The sequence below is a fragment of the Scophthalmus maximus genome, chromosome 10, assembly GCF_022379125.1.
Source record: "Scophthalmus maximus strain ysfricsl-2021 chromosome 10, ASM2237912v1, whole genome shotgun sequence".
NCBI classification, from domain to species: domain Eukaryota; kingdom Metazoa; phylum Chordata; class Actinopteri; order Pleuronectiformes; family Scophthalmidae; genus Scophthalmus; species Scophthalmus maximus.
The window spans coordinates 18,285,619-18,306,693 of record NC_061524.1 but is presented as its reverse complement, the minus strand read 5'-3'; the positions used below and the strand labels follow the sequence as shown (position 1 = coordinate 18,306,693).

Below are 21,075 nucleotides of genomic sequence, written 5' to 3'. Positions count from 1 at the left end.
GGTTTTGATTAGTTATTTGATGCTATAATAACAGGGTGAAGCGTGATTGACAGCTGACTTGGGATCTGTTGAGTGTCTGTATCAGCACGACCTCGATACCACGACAGTCTCTGTCTTTAAAGCGCAAGAGGGCGCAACTGTATCCCAGATATTTTGGCTTCATGTTTGTACAATGGGAGGACGTGGAGAAGTGTCATCAAATCGTTGTATGCAGTCTATGAGCTAGCACCATCAGTATGTTTGGCTTAGGATAAAGACAAGAACCAACCAGCAACTGACCAGCAAATTTTCCAGCTTAAAATTCTAAAATGCCAAAACATTCCTCTGGTATCAGACATTTCTGTCCCTGCAAGTCTACATGTAACATGGCTGTAGCTTACAGAGGCACACAGACGAGCCTATAGACACAGAAGTAACTTCCAGTAGCACAGAAAAAATTGGCCCCCAGAGAAGCAAGTTCCAGCCATGAGAGAGGTAAATGCTGAAAATCTAGTGGCAGAACAGTTGCTTATTGAATCCATAAAATAACCCCCATCAACAAACTAAAACAAAACATATAGGCATAAAAGTGAACCCTCAGTAATGTGCATGTTTCAGCAAGTCCTGTGAAAAAGGCCCCCCACATGGATACTGTATATGTCAGTGTGGTCTTTGAATGTTCTCTGCCATGTACATGAGAAAATCACATGCTTCCTTTGAAGGCGAGGTCAAATGTCGAAGACGAGGGCAAGCTGAGCTATTTTCTGCTCTGATTAAAGGGCAGCATGATGGGGAGCTGCGCCCCGCCTTGTAACAGAAGGAATGAAAAAAACGATCATCTGGTTCTGTCATATTTATCAGTGTGTGTCTCCGTGTGTGCCCATGTGTGTGTTTGATTCATAATTAAGTGCTTCCTCACAAAATAAGTATAATGTGACAGTCCGCAGAAATGGACGAAGCTCTTGGAAGCAACAGTCACTACTTTGAAGCGGCTGTAAGCCGTTGTTGTGACAATTTGATTGTGTTGGTTACAACCAAGAAATGCTCGGATAGTCTTTGTGGTATAATTTCCAGCCATGTGAGAAAAATAACCCACAGAGAAGTATACTGTAACATTTACAGTAAAATGTGCATATTGTCAAGGTTCATAGCTAAAACCTAAGCATTCACATATAAACATCCATGTGAATTTACTTAAAAAAAATAAACAACATTATGATGTATAAACTCAAAGAACACATGGACCAAATAAAGAATTTGAGGCTGACTAATACATCATGGTAGTGGATGGTTTGAGAAATGGCTCATCTGATCTGGCCGCCCTCTAACTGCTCACATGGCTCTTTAATCTCAGGCCAAATCATCTGCCATCTGTTAAGCAACGTGGACAACAAACATCTGGAGAAGCCTCAGCACAGCCACAGCCACGGCCAGCAGCAAAACATATCTATTAATGGGGGATACACATCTGGGCTGGGATGTAATGGCATTGGGCAGATAACCACTTTGTGATTTGGCATCAATGTCAAGTGCTACAGCAGGCAGAGGAGCCCGAGGGGGAGCTAATTTACTATGAGGAACCATTTAATGTACCAGGGGTGACGCACAGTTGTGTGTACAAATGATGCATTTTGATTCCAATGTGGACTCTGTGAGCAGGAGTGTTTCAAGAGAAATTGGAAACCTAGACAAAAGGGGTCCTACATCGAACCAAACTGAACACCCTCTCGGCTCGGGGGCCCCAAGCAATTGCCTGCTTTGCCAACCCTGTTGCGAAGCCCCTGTCTGTAGGAGTTGGCATAAACAATTCATGACATCTCGTAAAAATGTAAATGTGGTTTTGTTTAAAGGCTGTTGCTTTAGATTTACCCCTAAGCCCCACTAGCCCTTTTAGAGATGACACAGGGAAATCTCGTTGAATGACTGTAAGACTTTAAATGACCTTACAAGGGTTTGTGTATCTGCACTACATCCCCTCTGAAAGTAGATTTTTAACATATTCCTTTTAGCACCCAGGAGTTTGATGAGGGCTCCAGTACAAACATCATTATGTTTAAAAGCACTTCTTCCTGCCAGAGCGTTCTGTAAAGGCCCTTCCAGCAAACAACAAACACCTTTTGTGCATAAATCATGTCTGGATTATATTAGCCTGATGATTCTGAACAATGTCCACACTGATACAGTCAGGCTGCACAGAGGAAGAGGAGGGTTGAGGCATGGTGGGAGTAGTGAAAGGGTTTTACACTCACCATGACAATGCCTCCAGACTGCTCCACTGTGCACATGCTCATAATGGGTGCCATGCCGATGGTGGTGCCCTGGAAGTAAACCCCGCTGCAAAGGATAGGGGTTTATGCTCAATAAATTCAGAAATATGTTTTTGAACTTGAATTATTCATTGCTATCAAACAAGACATTTGAGGAGAGGTCACAGGATTTTTGCATTCCTTGTGTATCTCTGTTAAGTCACCTTTGCTATCAACTGTGTTGGTTTCTCGAGTTTGTTGTTTCCTGTTTTATTTTGAAGTCACGTTCCTTGTGTCTCTGCACTCCCTATTTCCCTGTCCCTTGTCCGTTCACTCTTGTCTCCTGTCCTTGTGATTGTCTGCAACTGTTCCTAATGTTTCTCACCTGTTTCCCATTACCTGTGCCTTCTTATGTCTATTTCTTAGATTTAGGTCTATTTAGTCTCTGTGCTTCCCTTTGTCTTTGTCAGTTCGTCTGTGATTATTCCTGTGATGTCGTGCCTTGTGTTCTGGTTTGGTTTATTTTGTGTTCTCTAGTGATTTTCGTTAGATGCGCCTTTTTTAGACTATAAGTCTGTTTTGTTTTCACTTTAATTAAAATTATTTTTTGTATTGCACACTGCAGTTGGGTCCTGTACCTTGAAACCGTAACAATGTGGGATCCAAATAACAATAAATAAACATCAGGTCGTGAAACGTGATGTTCACATCTCTGTGCGCTGATTTACATGCAACAGTAAAATTAATGGAAAACAACGGCTGAGTGGGCTGGAAATCAGTGGGTAAAAACCCATGTCATCCTCTGGAAAATGGTTTCGCACTAATGCAAATTATAAACGACTCTGTAACTAATGGGCTGAGACATGTACAACCACTGGTGTGGCCCTTCGAAGATCCGTTTTTTATGTACCAATATAAACAACTCGTTTTTCATTTCTGGGCTTCATTTATTCTGTTGAATCAAATTTTCACCTTATCAGCTGAGCGTTGTCGTGGGGTTTCTGTGGCAGCAGTTTGATTTTCCTCCAGTCGAGGAACTCGTGCAGGGTGGTGAAGGGATCCTGGGTGACGGGACATTTGTCGGAGTCGCTCCAAACCTCCAGACCCACCAGGGCCACACGGATGTTCAGGGCCCTGTAGAACTGGACGGATGCATATTGATAAGCAGAGGGAGTCAGTGTGGATGAAAAAGGCAAAGGGATCTATAGAGCTTAAATTACATGAACGATCAAAAGACCTTGAAACAGATGTGTGTGTGAGAAACCATTGTAGCCTTTTACCTTTGGTTATTCAGTTCACTGAATTAAATTACATTTCATTATGGCAAGCCTAAATCCTCCCATGAGCGTGACTAAGTTCAGTCAGTGCATCAGTCTCTTTTCATGTGTTTCTCATGATCAGAGCATGTCTTTTCCATGTCTCTATCCATGCTTCCATCAAGAAAATCATTCTGTCTACTGGAGCTCCTCGCTATAAGTCTCTGGCAGAGGTTTTCTTCAGACTAAAAGCAGCTGTTTTAGTGGGACATTAATACATCACAGTCATCCCATTAATCTCCGCTGCCAGCATTATTTCTATTTTAAAAAGTGATTTATCCTTCCTGTGCAGTGGGGAGAGGATGTTTTACCTTGTCCACATAATTGGCTATCTCTGCCAGTCTCTGTTTCACCTTGTCCACGTCCTTCCCCTGTTTCTGAAACTGCAAACACAACGACGAATGTAATCGGTGGTAGAAACAGTAGTTTCGCATGAAGACAGAAATGATGCCGTATTCACAGCAATTTTCAATAGTAAAAAATACATGAAGTAACACGGAGCAACAGCAAAGACATTATTTTTGTTTGAATGACAAGCTTAAAATGTGCACAGGCAATATGTTTTACTGTGCGTCAGGCAGGTTGTAAAGCTGTGACCATCTGGATGTGGGAAAATCTCCTAGTGTTGGAAAGACCACTGGCACGGCCACAGGGAGAAGGTATATTGGCAGATCTGACAGCCTGCTAAGCTGTGAATCCAAATTGAAGCAAAGTCAAACCTTCCATTTCCACCCTCCTGTTCATCCACCTGCATAGATGCAGGACTTTGAATCTGAGCCCGACTTCATATTTGATCTCTCATTCTTTTTGTCATCATTTTCCATTTCCTATTCTTTCCATACAGGTTGGTGGCATTAGCTGCCGGGAGGAAATCCCACAATGAGCTTGTCAGTGCTTATGGGAGACTCCTCTGTATACACATGGCTTTTTCCTGTTTCCTGTCTGCTCCGCTGGGGAATGGTTCAGCACTTCCTGTAAAAATGGAGCTGCTGCCACCAGACCACACTACTTGCATCACACTGACCTAATTCTGCAGCTCCAGTGGGACCTGCTCTACTGTTTCTACAGCTTACCCTGTTTTTTCCCCCTGCTGTGTGTAGGGTTGCTGTGTTTTCAGTGGGTTGTTTTTGTTGTTCAAATGCAGCATTTGTAAATGGAAGCAAGGCAGGTACATTACCTCTCTGTTGTCTGCGACGATGATCAGCTCAACGTATTTTGTTGTCTTCTGAGCATGCCTTTTATGCTGAGGCAAAAACATAGAGGCTGCAGGTTAGAAATTAACTGTGATTTGCAAAAACAAAACTACCCACTTGATCCTCCTATATATATATATCATACTCCACATTTTACACACAAGAAAATTTCACAGGCACACAGCTGACATCAATCATTTGAGATATACACCAATTTGATGCCTTTATAATAATTAAGACTCTAATTATGTACAGTACAGCCAATAGATGGTTTGCTTAGCATACAGACTACAGTAAGTAAGGGGAAACAGCTGGGCTCTGTCCAAAGGAAACATAATCCAGAACCAACACCTCCAAAGCTATTTAACACATTACACTGTATCTTGTTTACATAATCCATACAAATACTTAAGTTACTTGCTGGACTATTTTGTGGCTGTACGCAGTGACTTTCAGGAGTCACATAACCGCAACTTGCTGTTTTTACACTATGTTTATTTTGTATGGATTTTAAAAAAACAAGAATAAAAATGTTCAATAGTGAGTATGCCAAGTCGCTATGAACATTGTATAACTTGTACAAACGTCAGTCAAATGCAAATCATACAAACATGTTCATGGATCTTTTTGCCCCAGTGTCTTGTGTGTTAAGGTACAAAAATCCCAAAACCCCAGACATTACTAAGGGACCATTAAGTACAGTATGTCGGTAAGTTTCACTTCCTGACTCTAATGGAGTTTTTTAATGCTTGGGAATAGGGGCAGATGGATCCTGCACCTGCTCCACTCAAATCCTGGGCCAAACCTCCTGTATGGCCCCTCAACGTTGGGCTCTGAGTGCAGATAAAACCAGTGTCAAGCCCAAGGCTACGCCCTCAGGGAACTTATCCAAACTGGTCTGCCTGCCATTTTGCTAATCTTTGGTCAACAGCCCATTTATCATTTCACATAGCAAATGTTAGTCTTACCTTTTGGAAACATTTCACAATTAAACACTTAAAAAAATACTCAAATTGATAATATAGATATCAAGTGGCTCTAATAAAAGGTTTGCCATAAAGACAACATGATACTAATCTCACCCTTGTATGGAAGGATTGGAAGGGGCTTTTGATGTGGTTTTCAGGAGCAACAGACGACATGTTGAAGCCATGGCCGCAGGCTCCTGGGGTAAGTCTGAGTTCTTCCACTCGGTAGATGAAGTGGGAACCGTCGTCTTGGCCAGACGCCGGCTCAATGATGAATGTCTTGTTTTCAAGTGCAATGAAACCTCTGCAGAGACAGCAGGGCAGGGTTTTTTAAAACAAGGCTTTAAGCATTACCAATCTCCCAAATGCAGAATTTGATAGAATATGTCTCTCTCTAATGGAATATGTGACAACTGAGGTAGCCCTCAGCCCACTTTCACTGAAGCCAGTTGAAACTCAAAAACATTTTTCTTTATCTTGGCAAAGGGGCAAAACAACACAGAGCTTCTACACTGCAAAAAACCCCTCAGCTCTAAACAACAAGGAAAAAAGTAATAAGATGCCGACAGACCAGGAAAATGTCACTTACCAAGATCAAGAAAAATATGAAGAAGATGGAAAACAATTAATGCACAAAAAGATAATTTGGCTAATTCTGAACAATACTTCCTCTATTTTACTGAATTTTCTTGCAGCTGCTTTATAATTCTTACTCAGAACCAGTAATTCAGTAACAAGTTATAAAATCCTAATCTAATTAAGGACAAAAAAAGCTTGAAAGTACTGCAAGCTAAAAACTGCCTGGTAAGAGGAAATATCTTGTCAGAGACGAAACAAGCATAAATTGCATGGATGCACAATATTTCATCTTACTTGTACGTATTTCACTTTTTGCAGTGTAAAGACCAACCTTGTTAGGGGCCAAACTCCAACAGCTATGTGCACAAAAGCTCTTTCACAGCTACTAATGAGTTCACATTATTACACACCAGCTTCCTTTACCACGTCTCCAATTTCAGAGCTAATAACCTAAGTGTTCTTTGTCATTAGCTGTTATTGCACTGACAGAAGACCATCATCAACGAAACTAAACATTTTCATCTTCCTAAAATGTTTCCTTGCCGTTTAATTAGCCAGAAGATGACACTGTGTATGTTAAGGCTTGACATGACGCCTTACTCTAAAATCTTTCAGTTGTGCTTGGTCATTAGCGACAGTGAGATGCTTATAACTGTCAAAATGAGATATTGCAGATATTTACTGGATGCCTCTGTGGGCAAAAGTCAATGAGGTGTGACATTTTCTATTTTTGAGTCACACAATAACGTACTGCCAGCACCCTTAAAGGGCTTGAGAGTTATGGGCGTCTGTGCAACGTGTGACTTAAAGTAAAATAAACATTGCTGTGGCAAATAGCCCCTAAATATCAGCGTTGTTGAGATGCTGCTTGAATAAAAATGAGGGCAATGTTTCTTACCGAAGGCCTGAGCAGGCGCTGAGGGTTACATCAGAGTTTGGATACGCCTGCACTTCCCCATGGTAGTAGCAGTTATTCTGGAGGAGACAGACAATTAAAAAAAAAAATCACAAAATTAAAATCAAAAGTAAAAATAATTCAATGTTTTTTTTTCCTTTTTAAAACCTGTTTTGTCACATCATTTCCAAAATGACATCAAAAGAGCAAAACAGGACAAGAAACAGTAGAACTGTGCTGATGCTGTTATGTTTATTTAAATCCTTTCCTCCACTCCCTCACTTAACAAACAGGCCTTTTGAAATTAATGCAGCCTGCACAGTTCATGGGAGAACCATGGAGAGCGAAATGGATGAGAGGTGACAGTAATATGGTAATAGTTTTTCCTTCATTATTCCACCGGGGTGGTCTCGTAAAAGGGAACAGGGACATGCAAGTCTCCTCGAAACACAGCGTAAGCCCTGATGTCAGAGCATGAGCTGAGCAGAGGAAATGATTGCCGTTAAAGGGGAAGGCAGACGTCCGTTTACCATCTAGCAGCACTCCTGTCCTCTTAAATCAACTGTCGTTACATTAGATATTTCTCATTGCCAATATTGAACTGAGAGTGGAAACACCTCTGTATTTTCAGGTACTTCTGTTTGACAAGAACAGAACAAGTTACTGAATCGGCGGATTATGGGATTTAGATTCATAACAGTACGTATAAAAACAGAACGGCTACAAAGGCTCTGTTCTTAGGCTATGGCTGACCTAGATTAGTTCACCATACATAAAAGAAAACATCAGGCAGCAATAGTGATTGGCTCTCTCAGTTATAGTCAGTGAGTCTTTGACTTTTATGGTTAAATATTAAGTCAAAAGTTCATTTTTAGGAGATTTACAAGCTACAAAAAACTGAACAGAGATTGTATCTTTAAGTTTCTTGTCATTTACTTTCTGGCAGTATTACATGGCTCTGTATTAACTTCAAGTCTTCATTGAAGCTATATGGTAATATTTAAACCCCAGACTTAAGTTTTCTGTCCCAAGAATTCAGCAAGACAAAAGTAAAGACAAAATTTCTGAGGGTTTGAACAACACTTGGCTGCGTAGTGATTAATATATATATCCATTTCCATAATCCATTTACAGCTTGTTTAATAGGTGTTCATTTGTATTTTATAGAGTTTATTTACAGTGCATGTCTGTCCACTGATCCCTGATCTACACAGGACTGTTTGTTGAGTTCAGCGACAACATGTACTGATGTGTGCTGCTCCGTGAGGCTAATCAAAGACAATACAGTATGTGTTTGTGACAGAATGATGCAATGCTTCGAGCTGCATCCCATTCGCATATTTCAGGTGAGAGAGAGAGACAGAGTGGAAACACCGCTTAAATAGGTTTGCGGGAAATAGATGTCATTTGTTTCCAAATAACAAAAAATGTCTCCTCCAAGCTGTAAGGGATCGGTCAAACTGTTGCTGCTCAGTTAAACAGTGACACCAACCAAAACGGCAGGAGACAGTTAGCTATGATATAAAAGAGAGTGAGCACTTTTCAAGGACATAAATCAAACGTTTCTGCAACCACACAGAAATGTTCAACCTGGTGCTGCTGAATTGCCTGCCTGATGCCCCTCAGTGCAACATTATCTCTACCTGACTTGAACCAAAAAAATATCCTAAACATCAATTCTGCCTGGATTTTTTATTTTTATTTAATAAGTTCATTCATTCTTGAATGAATGAATGAATTTAATAAGTACTAACAAATTCAAAACCAAAATCAATCATTTTAATTTTTCCATGTAGCAGGTACTTAGCTAGCTAGTGCACACATGAAATGTAACAAGAAAAGATCAGCTTCTAAGAGGGGATTCCATAATGAAATCCTGATGGCCATGTTGGCTTCAAAACAGCCGACATAAAACACGGCTTATCATCAAATAGGCCACAGGGGCCAGGGACTTTCAAATACACACACACAAAAATAAAAAAACAAGTAAACACTATATCATTTTCATCAATCCATTAGATACAGTGCAGATTTTCATATATAATACTGATCACCCATAAGAAAATAAAAAAATATAAATATAAAAACAGGTCAGGGTCAGTTTTTGCAGCAGCGCATCACTGCGCGTCAACTTGACCATAAATGTCAAAATCCCTCTAGTGCCACCGTACCGTGAAGTTGTGAGCACCGGTGACTGCACTTCCATCCTCTCCGTAATGTGTCTCAGTGTAATGGCTTGCAAAAAGACCCCTGAGAAGAGAACAAAAGAAGAAAACACATCAAACACCCAGGTATTTTTTTTTTAATCATTGCAGTGACTCTGATGTGATTTTAAAAAGTCAGACTACAACAAAAACTCGACCCTTGGTTGACTTTTCATGGCTATTCAGGGTGGCCTGTGAGGATTTGGGGGATTATAGTCCATGATAGTGAAAATGCTTAGCATTCTGACAATAAGAAATACGTTTTTTTTTTCAGAAATGTATGAGGTGATTTGCACGTGTCCCTGAAATCCCTGGCATTCAGCACAACTGAGTATTGAATCCCTGCTGAGGTAATTATTTTGTGAATGTTGGCTTCGGTGTATATGTATGTGTGTGTGTGTATCTGTAGACATATCTTTAACTGTATGTCAGAGTGTGCGTGCGTGCATGTGTGTGTGTGTGTGTGTATATTCCTCCTCAGGCCATGAACAGATGGACATAGTGAGCCCAACCCCAAGCATCTGCAAATTAGCAGGAGGAACAGCCATCTTTTGCAGCTGCATAATCACACTGACATAAGAGAGGAGGATTTCTGGATGTGTGTGTTTGTGCCTGCGTGCGTGCGTGCGTTTTCTGAAAACAAGGTGTGCAAGATAGAAAGGAAGCTGAAAGGGGAGGTAATAAGCAGAAAAGAAAAATTACTAATACTACTCTGTGTCCAAATATGACTACTCACTGCACTATAGACACTGCATTTAGTTTTAAAAGGTTAATATGAAGCAAATCATCACCTTAAGTCAATATCCTGCACAAATGCACAAAAGTGTCAGAAGTTTATCACAAATTGGCTGACTCTTTTCTTTTTTTCTTTAAAATGAAAAAGCATGGGATTCACAAAGACAGAAGAGGAGATTGAAAGGATTTAAAAACTGGAACACAGTGTTTGTCCAATAACAGAGGGAATCATTCATATCCCACAATGCTGTGCTAACCCACACAGCTTGTACTCATCCAAAAAACTGAATTTGATGAGAGTCCATTAAGCCAATAATGTTTACATACTTTAATATCTTATCTTTAATATCTTATCTGGACATTTAAAGTTCATTTTTCTAATGACCTGTTAAAAAAAGGATCAATCCTCTGTAGGCCAGGCCTGACCACATTTAACTTCATTAAATACTTATTATCTCTTTAATGTGCCTTATCATGCCATTAGCAAGCTCTAAACCAAATCTGATAAGCCAGTAGCCAGTAATCACTGTAAAGAGGCCGGTATGTGTCATTAAAAAAGGATGACACATCAGAGGGTGGTGTACTCTTATTAAAAAAAATCTCAAAATATACATCCTCATACTTTACTTGGAAATGCAGTGTTTAGACAGTTATAAACAGCCACTTCCCAACAACACCAACACGAGACACTGGTGTTTTTGCGGTACAGATGGGATTTAAATCACGTGCTGCCATGCCACATTTTGGTGGCACGTTTGGGAAAGCCAGCTTAGGGCAGCATGTCCCCTGATACTATGGCACAGTAGTAGTAAAGCCATGGGTTTAAGATGATGGAATCTGCCTGTAATCAACTCTTTGGCAAGAGAACACAGTGTTTATTTAGGCCATAAATGTTAACCGTGTGTCTGAAGAGAATTTCCTTTGCCCTCAGTTACCTTTATGGGATTGTGCATCTTATGCATCTGAAAATGCTGCTGATGATGATCAGAAGCCCAGTACAGAAATATATATCTAAGCTGTTGGACCCACTACAACCCTTTATCTCTCCTGAGTGAATGTGTACTCATAAAAAGATGAGAATTAGAATTTTTTGTTGATAATTTCCTCGCTGCACCTAAGATGTGATGGTTGGGTGGTTCTTGAGCCGCAGCAATGTTGGCGAGCGACGCTGCAGTTTCTCTCTACATACCAGAATACTTCCACGTGATTATTCCTCTTTTCGTAACAACTGCCAACCTCCATCCCCATTTATGTCAGGAGGAACAAAATGAAATGCAATATATTAACTGCAATTTAGATGGGAATTGGCAGATGAGAATTAGTGTGAAAATGGCCACAGAAACCCAACAGGAAGTGTTTAAATATGTTAACTTTGTGATTAAAGACAGGGTGTGAAATTTATGAATAGAACATAAATGCAGAGGTTATTTTGTTGTAAAAAGTGGGGTTTTTTTACACAAGGAAACTAATGGAGTCTGCCTCAAACTTTCAACTTAATCTCAAATCTAACGACAGAATAAGTTGAAACATGTTTTCAGGCATCATGATAATCTTTGCTATGCAGCTGCACCATATTTCCGGATAGAAAAAACACATTTCTTTATCAAAGATGTTTAACTCTCCTTTAATTCCTTGAGTCAATAACCATTGATTCAGTGCTCCTAAGTGTGTGTTGCGATTCATTAGACACAGTCTCACATCTAATTAAAAATTCACTACACTTAATTGTGATGAATGAGGAGTTCTTTAATAGCCCCTCACTGAAGCAGAAAATGCTTTAATGTGTTAAAAAAAATCTTGCATGTCTTTTACTCAAATCCGCTTTTTGGAGCAAATTTGATTTCTCTACAAATGAATTTACGGCCTCGAATTCCTCGTTGAATCACTGTGCCTAAAATCAGAGTAACACTATTGCACACTTTCCTTTCGGGCTTAGTATGTTGTCTACGCTTATACTCCTACATAAGTGGGAGTATTAGTTACTATTTGTCAGAGGCATTCAAATTGATCTCAATCACAGACTCCCACATATCTTTTCCAGTAACTCATCATGTTATTATAACATATAACTGAACTTTCAACCTCTGATCCCTGATGTCTCAGATGAACATATGTTCCAGTGGCCTTTCCATCGCTTTACATGAATGGATTACTGACATATATCCTCCGCAGCAATCGATGAATGTCAGCCAGAAATGACTAAAGCAGAAATACTCATTACAGTGAACCATACTAAAATCTGCCCTTGTTTTTCCAGATATGACTCTTTGTCATGTCTGACTTCCTGGCACATAGAACAGTTGCTGTTGCTTGAACCACCCACTTTTTCACGAGTTTTGTTTGAAAAGAACAGACCAAACCAATTGCAGCCCCAGCCTCACTACAACCGCACAATCAATGTAGCCAAACTGTAACTGTGACTCGATGTGTCACACGTTGTTTACATGAATTGTTTTAAATATCGATCTTTTCTCAGTGAAAATTTAAAGCACAGCTGAGCCTCATTTACATATACGCACGTGACTCCATGCCTCATGTCAAAATTTGCTATCATACAAAGCCCCTTGAGCATGAAACCATTTGAGTGAAATGTTGCTCCTCTTGGAGTCTCTCTCTTCTTCCTTTGAAGACTGCTTACTTCAGTGATTTATTTTATTCCCTTCTCCCCCACAAGCCTAACCCTAAACCAATTCCTATAGCTGCGACTTATGGTAATGTACTGTAGGCCTAACTCGCAAAAGAGCACGCCACTACTGCAGAAGGAGGGAGATGAAGACGAGAAGAGGAACTAAAGAGGTGTGGTTGACAAGTCTAATTCTATTTCCACATACGGCTGTGTTCCAAATTGATTTACATACAGCTCAGTGTCCCTTCAGCTTAGGCTTGGCTGTGGCGAGTGCACTGGAGTGTACAACAACCAGGGAGAGACAGAGGCGAGGGTGGGAGGAGCGGAGGGAGCCAAACTGAAAAATCCCCTGAACTGCAGAATTAGAAGAGCGCCTCCCTTCACTCTACTTCTCTGGCTGTGTAAAAGAATTACTCATGCACATTTCTACTTCTCTCAAATAACAGGCACATAACTGAGCTAAACCCAACATGAATTTGTTCTATGTCAACTTTAGCAATTCCACTAAATTATCAGTTTGGTAGCAGGCGTGTACATTTTCGTCTGTAACGTGTGTTCCGCAAGATTCTACAAGACTTTTTAAGATGCCATGTTAGCATGCTAGAAGTAACGCTAGCCGCTTTGAGAGATGCTAACTAAATGCTAACGACAGAACGCTGCAATATGCTCATACATTTTAGCTCAGGAGCTAAAGCAATCAGTCGATTAATCAACTATAATGGATTAATGAATTCAGTAATTTTCCAAGCAAAAATTGAGAAACAATTGAAAATGATCACCAGATTAAATAAGATGATGAGAATGATAGTATAATAATAAGCTGCAACCCTACTTAGTTTAGCGTGTTAGCAAGCTAAAAATGCTAAACAGCCCCAAACACAAACTGCTAATTGAAAGGTCAGAGAGAATTTGGTACTCAGGACAAAGTGGAGATGCATCACAGGAACCAAAGCAAAGTATAGCCACTAAATGAGTCAAGATCCCTCTTTGCTAAGTTAAAAGTCATTTGCTTTCAAATGATTCTGTGGTGAGTTCACAATAATCCAGATGACATACAGTTCAGATCAAGAAAAATAAAGAAATAACACAAATAAAGACAATAAAAACAAACTTTACCACATTAGTTTTACAGATAAAAGACACAGAAAGACCCTGAATATACTTTTGTTCCAAAGACTCAGTCTGTGAGAATTCAAAACACTAGAGAGATGATTAATTGTTATAACTTACGCCCACTTTATTGTTGATATTCAGTTCAGATACAAATGAAAACCTTTTGCTGAGCAATCACCGAGAGAGTACGCTCAATCAAACAAGGCTCCCTCTGTGTGCCCCACACCCCAGGCTTCACGGCTCTGTGTGATGTGGTGCCCAAGGCGGGTGAAGACATCACATCAGTAAATAAATAAATAACAAGGCTTGCTAAAGCAAAGGTGAAAGATGAATAATGGGACAGTGACACAGTCAGGGGAAGCTCTCTCTCTCTCTCTCTCCCTCTCTCTCTCTCTCTAGCCCACAGGCATTCATGGCGAAACAAATATGCCTGATAATATATTCAAATTACATTTCCTGTTTGATCTACATCACTGGCCATATGATTTCTTTCACGCCTGCTTGACTTGTTGAAGAATGTAGCCGCCCCACGGAGCATAAGTGACAGAAAGTAATAAGATGCAGCGACAGTAAGTGGCATTGATGTCATGAGATTTTTCTCCTTGGGGGATAGGAGGCTGGTGAGGACCAGTTGTTGTTGTCAAATAGAAAGTGTCCATCCTACAGGAAACATCTTGATAATGGTGATGCACTGCAGGTACCTATATTGGATTGTACCACTCTCCTGATCACTTTACAGCACTTGAGTGAAAGGTGACTGTAACTATGTAAAATAAATGTGTTATGATAAGTGCTGGTATCCAAAGCATTGATTGTCAGACGTGTGAGAGACTAAATAACTCAGTGAGTTTTTTTCCTCTGGATATTAATTCTCCTTCTGGCAGATCTTCTTACAACACATCTCTAAAGGGCTCTTTTTTCTTTTTTAGCATGGCAATAGTAAGCGTATCTTTTATGCTTCTAGATAGTTCTTCTTTTAACCACCCATTGCTTTTCAATGGCACTGACGTTTACTAGCATAGAGTCTTAAAAGGTTTTAAGAATTAATAACAGCATTTGGGTAAAGATGCAAGGCAGTTTGGGTGTGAAACATTACGATTTGTACTGTGATTATTTCCCACAATGAAAACCAACACGGCCCTTGAGGTAAAGCAGGAGCAGTTAAAGAATGAACTGCTTCATAGCTGCTGGCCTGAACGTCCGGAATATTCAACACTCTAAAACGATTCTGACACTAAACATATTTTTCCTCATAACTACACAAAGAGCATGAAGTCATACTCCCTCTGCAGCCTTTAAAGGGAATAATTGTCAAATCGGTGGGAGGGGAAAAAATGCGCTCATATACAGCACAACAGTAAGACTGAACTGTGCACATGAATACAGACAAATCATCTAACTCCTCTCTGGGTATGGTCAACTGCTATAATGCACACTTCTACCAGTCCATCTTGTGCAAAATTAGATGGTGCTGTTCATATCCTCTTCACATATTGCACTACAGAGGCTGTTTGTTGTAATTAATGTGCCAAGCTTTCACAGCTAAACACTAGTCCAAAATATGTGGCTGAAAGGAGCGCATACACTCTTTATTACCCCGACAATGGAAGGAAAATGTTTCTGGGATACCAAATGATGTTGGTGCAAACTCAAAATACATCATCACCACTAACAAGCAGTGACCTATAAACTCTCTATATGGTAAGCTGAAAAAGTGGCTCTTGATAGCAGGGCGCTGAATATGTACCAATATATTGTGGTAACTGATGCAAACAGTTACAAATTTAAACCTTGTGCTGGTAATCTTTGATCACTAATGACTAAGGGAGAGTCCAAATCCCTCAACCTCCTCTTTGCTTCATCTCTGCATTTAGAAGAAATGAAATCTGTTTTTTTTTCAACACAAGGTATTTTTGTAATTGCTTATATTGAGTCACTACCTTATAATAAGTAATAAAAAAAAATCCTTGAGGGAGCAGAGGTAAGTAGTTTTAGTCCTTCATATCATATGAACATTACCCATTTGGAAATATATTCTTTGACAATAAAAACAAAAATAATCTGGAGATCGTCTTCTTTTAATGTGGGTCATATGTGACCAGATATGATGGCAAGGAAGTATTGCATACATATTAACTTCAGCAAATAGCCAATAATCAATGTTTCCCAAATCATTTTTTTTCCTGCTGGAGTGAAACCTGAAATGTACATTTAGCGATATCAGTTTAACAACATCTCTGATTTAAAACCATGTTGTGAAGTCAACACAAAGCCTTATCATTAAATTGAGAAAACAAAATCCTGAACAACATCATACAGTAAATTGTATCTTTGGCACAATTTTGCCAACAGTGTCCACAGAATACAAATATCCATATAATATATGGAAATCAAGTGTGGAGGAGCATCACATCTTCGTTAAAAGTTTGTGAAAAAAAGGGCTCCTTGACAACCTCTGGAAAAAAAAAAGTTTGTGTTTACTGTATACCTGCATAGCACCCGAGATGAATTTTTGTTTTTGCTGCCCCTATATTTCCATCCATAACAAGCTACACACCGGAACTAATGAGTGACTAGGGATCTTCAAGGGAGGTGGTCTATTATTATTCATTGAAAAAGAGTAAACAAATGCATAAATGTTAATGTCAGAGGGTTCCTATCTGTCCAATTAATCTATGGCGGCTCCCCTGGGCAACCTCATTGTTCAGCCATACTACTTTTTGTCTTGTGGGGGGAATAAGCAATTAAGAGCTGAGCAGTTTCCTCCCTTTTATTTTTTTTGTCTTCCTCACTGCATTATTTTAGTAAAAAATATAAAATTGGTGGTGTGTATCTATATGAATCATCTCCTGCTCCCCCACATTCACGCCCTCCCATTCCATCTTTGCGTTTGTTCCCTTTTAAAAATCCTAAACTGGACTGACAGACAGAACGACAGCTTGACTGCTTTAATAAAACACTTTGTCTCTCCACAGACTGCACACATTCCACACCATCGGCTCTTCAGTCCCAGGCCCCATGAAGCATCCTTCCTCTCATCATTAAACCTACTCTTAACACTTCCATGGATGCTGCGCTGATTCTCCAATGAGATAATAGCATATAATTTGTCATTCTCCACCCCATTACCTTGTGAACATGGTGGAGATGGAAACTTTCACTTGGCACTGATGTATCATTTTGACATAAGGATCAGGGTGAACAATCTGTCACTGATGCTGATGCAGTGTAACGTGAGTCATCATGGCTTCTGGGTATTGAGCAGGAGATGTCAATTATTGGACGGGCCTTTTAGTTAAACAGAACACCTGTAAAGCTTAGAGCCTGAGACTCTAAGTCTTGAGTTGAGCCGTATAAAAAAAGTTTCTCAATAATAAATATGTATAGTAAATGTCATTCTTGTACATTTCCTGTGTCTGTTTGGAATTAACCTATTTTTCACTTTCAGTATGCATTTATCTGCTTCTTTCCATAATTCTTTCTAAAAAAAATATATCTATTTTTCTTTTTCAAGAGAAAAAACATTCCCCCTGGCTTCTTTGTGTATGCACACACACCCATGGATTAATTATGCTATTGTCAAGTTCAACATGGACCCAGTACGGCAAAAACTTCCTCTCTATCAGTGATGTCAAGTGATGCACTTCCTCCCTATCTTGTTTTCCAAGGCACATCTGGATTTATTATGCAAACACACTTCCTTCTTGTGTCTACAGAGCTACTGTGTGCATGTGTGTGGGTGTTAACACTTCTGACCTGTTGAATTCATGCGTTCAAGCCCTGCTGTGTGACCTTGCAGTGCTCTGAATGATACTTCTGGTAGTAACCATATCAGATAAAGTCCAGTGAGGGAACCGAACAGCTGCTGAGCTGTGCTGTCTCAGGTAGAATCGTCATTATTTCTCCTGGGTCCGCTACAAAAGAGCCTTTTCTCTGTGCCACGCTGAGATACAGTGGAGGATGTGAGTCACACACCAAGCAACTTCTACTTTGACAAGGGTTTCTCATTAAAGCTTTTATATCGAGCTTTGATGGCTAAGGGTTTTGAAAGGTTGTGTCTGAAATGTAATTATAATACAGTGCACTGCAGGCCAATTCCATGGCCCGGGAACTGTAATTTGGTGACAAATTGTAAACCAGTGGCTGTATCCTGTCAAAGACAAATGCATTTAAGTGCATTATAATGCACACATGCATTTTATTTTCTTGAGAAATCTATTTATGCACAGCAAGGTAATGTAATCGTTCACGCACGACACTCTACAGGCCGCGTTTCCTGCTGATGCAGACTAATAACGCCCACGATAAATACGGATATTATGCATAATCAACATCTGTAGGCCCATTACAGCCTATCAAAAACTCCAACGCAGATAATAAATTTCCCTCTCACCCACACCAAGGTAATAGTTCATTTCAACTGACACCATACTGAGTACATCACAGATTCTAATTAATAATAACATAGAGCATTTTCAACAAGGCTGCAGACGCACCACCTCTGCGCTCCTCCCCTCCGTGCATCGGGAGGCCCGTGCTCGACGTAAAGTGCTCAGAAACCAAACAGTTAACCGCTTATGCTTGCAGGATCCTAATTGTTGTTCTCGCGAGCACCCTTGACAGGTGACCCACTCTCTGTACACTAGACTGTATGTAAGGTTAAAAGCAGTTGAAAATTTTAGATGTTCTACTTTGTTCCCTTGCATGAATGAGAAATGAACATAGACGGGGAGACACACACAAAAACACAAAACACAACCTGACCATACTGGCTAAGTGCTGCCACAACACCCTCACCATCCTCTCTACTGCTGCAGGCCCCTCAAAATAGGTCTGTAGCATGGGACAAAAAAGATGATGTCATATGCCGAGATACTGCATTAGTGCATTAATGTATTGAGCAAAACTAAAGCAATATAACTGGGGCACATATCATTTTGGCAAATTATTCCTCGAAATTCTTGACTCAATTGGCTGCATTCCAATTTAAGTTTGAGGTAGATGTAATGCAATAAACATATTACAATAAACAAGGTTGTGACATCTACATAATCCTATATATATGTGAATAACATCATGCATTGCACATTTTATTACTGGTAGAAGTATGTAATTTGCCTTCTATTTACACTATGGCTTGGTCAAAAAAAAAAAAAAAGGCTTTACACTGATCTTCCCAAGAGATCTGTGAATCTGGAAAAATCAATCACACACTTTCAGTACATGATGGAGGAAAAAGAGAAAGAGAGCAGAAGATCGGGGGAGAATTAAAGAGGAAAAAACAAAGACTTGAAAGAGCCCTAAAGCTAGCTTGGCTCCGATGCTTGGCTCGTTTCCCACCGGTCAAAAAACTACCACTCTAATCTTTTCCCCAAGCAGCACCCCAGACGCCTCTCTTTTTCTTAGTGTCCTTCAAGATCAGGCCAACTTCCCCCAAGGGCGCTCTGCATTATCCACAAACTCTTTAGCCAACTAATTAAAGATGGTAGGAGACAAAATGTGATTACTGTGTGCTCTACGCTCAAGAAAACCATGCAACCACAATGTCATCAGGGGAAAAGAGGTGAAATTCACAGTCAGATCAATACTCAAACAGACAAAATGTGTGTTTTGGGAAAGTTGACACTACACATGCATGAGAAGGAGAGTTGGAGCAGATCTGACAGCCAAAGCGTTTTGTTTCTCAGCGTGAAATGGACAAAAGCTAAAGCTGCAGGTAGAGCACTTAAACCTGCAGCAGTTAACCTCTAGGAAAAAATCTTGGATTATGAGGTGGGGGGACCTATGTCAGGTGCCACTGAGAAGATTTAAATAAGATCCAGTGGATGATTTTAGCGATTGATCCATGAGTTTCAAGGATTATCAGACACCAAAATGCTGCACAAAGGTGGAAGAACTTTACAAATCTGCCAAATGATCACAGTAAACTGTGGAAATGTGCTGTGCAGGTTATAAATGAAACTACCACAAATGGGGGCATGTATTGCACATTTGTCAATGCAGTACCTTGCATTGCATTGTAGCAAAAAGTGAGTCAGGTTGAACTTTTACTGCTTTAGGGGAGGCTGTGGCTCAGAACGTAGAGTCGTTTGTCCACCAACCCGAAGGCTGGCTGTTCGATCCCAGCTTCCGCCAGTACACATGCCGTTGTGTCCTTGGGCAAGTCACTTAACCCTAACTTGCCTATGACGGCTCGTTCCGACTGTGTATGTAAATAGCAGCGCTGTATGAATGGGTGTGAATGGGTCGATGTGACTTTCCTGTTAAGCGCTTTGATTGGTCTATATGACTAGAAAAGTGCTATATAAATACAGTCCAGTTAGATGGCCTTGCATTTTATTGAATTTAACCCTTTTTGACAAAGAGAGAGATGAGAAACATCTCTAAATTGTACAGTATAGCTAAGCACAAAGACTAAAAAAGAGGGGAACACTATCCTGATAGTTTATTTGACATACTATGTCTACAGTATATTGTTTAACACATACAAAAACTAGTATTAAAACCAGGCTTGCGCCAAACTATTTGTTGAGCTCAGTTTCATCATGAAGTGATGTTGTCTTTCTGAACACTGCCTGAGTTCTTGCTGCACTGCATAAAGTGCAGTTTTCTCTGCATCAGAAGTGGAGAAGAATTGGCAAACACAAAAAAACAAAGTGCAGCGAAACAGCTAATTGAAACCCTTTGCCTGTAGATGACTGGAGTATAACCGCAACAATAATGTGGAGAGCATGGAAGGAAGGGATAGTAAGAGACAGCAAGAGAAAAGGAGAGGGAAAATAACCTGGACATTGACAGAGAAGCAGCTGCAGGAAGAGAGAATCACAACAGGAAGTGGCAGTGGTGGTAGAGTTGTTGCGGGAGCAGCAGTAGAAGAAGAACTGCCAACATTTGCTGCTGCTCAGCTTCCAGCATTCATCTAGTTCATGACCTTCTGCAGGTCATTAGGTCAGCACAGATTTATTCAGACTGCATGCAAACCCATCATTACCAACTAGTTACACATACATACATTTGTTTCACAACCCTGATTAGGCATCTGAGTTGACAGCCTAACAAGCTATAGCAGCCCCTTTTCCACGTTAATACCGCTGCAGAAAGACGGAGCCACACGCAAGCTCATACACTTGACAGATCCAATTAAAATCTAAAGGAAACCTGGGATCTCTCTTTGTCTGGCCTGAGACGCTCCACACTAAACATACTTTGTAGTATACCCTC

The 21,075-nt window shown here is 40.2% G+C and overlaps 1 protein-coding gene and 1 long non-coding RNA gene across 5 annotated transcripts in view; one reads left to right on the top strand and one right to left on the bottom strand.

The window, feature by feature from the left end:
- adam12b (ADAM metallopeptidase domain 12b) overlaps window positions 1–21,075 on the bottom strand; it is a 78,305-nt gene that overhangs the window by 33,796 nt on the left and 23,434 nt on the right. For all 4 annotated transcript variants that reach the window (XM_035605718.2, XM_035605720.2, XM_035605719.2 and 1 more), the window contains exons 4-10: window positions 9,348–9,426; window positions 7,180–7,256; window positions 5,817–6,006; window positions 4,719–4,784; window positions 3,853–3,924; window positions 3,198–3,367; window positions 2,229–2,313 (exon numbers count right to left, since the gene is read on the bottom strand). In XM_035605718.2, the coding sequence (XP_035461611.2) occupies window positions 2,229–2,313; window positions 3,198–3,367; window positions 3,853–3,924; window positions 4,719–4,784; window positions 5,817–6,006; window positions 7,180–7,256; window positions 9,348–9,426 (739 nt within the window). The remainder of the gene's footprint in view (window positions 1–2,228; window positions 2,314–3,197; window positions 3,368–3,852; window positions 3,925–4,718; window positions 4,785–5,816; window positions 6,007–7,179; window positions 7,257–9,347; window positions 9,427–21,075) is intronic.
- LOC118283585 lies at window positions 4,797–17,371 on the top strand. The gene is made up of 3 exons (XR_004784602.2): window positions 4,797–5,904; window positions 9,655–9,730; window positions 16,830–17,371. It is a non-coding gene; the product is annotated as an uncharacterized LOC118283585 (long non-coding RNA).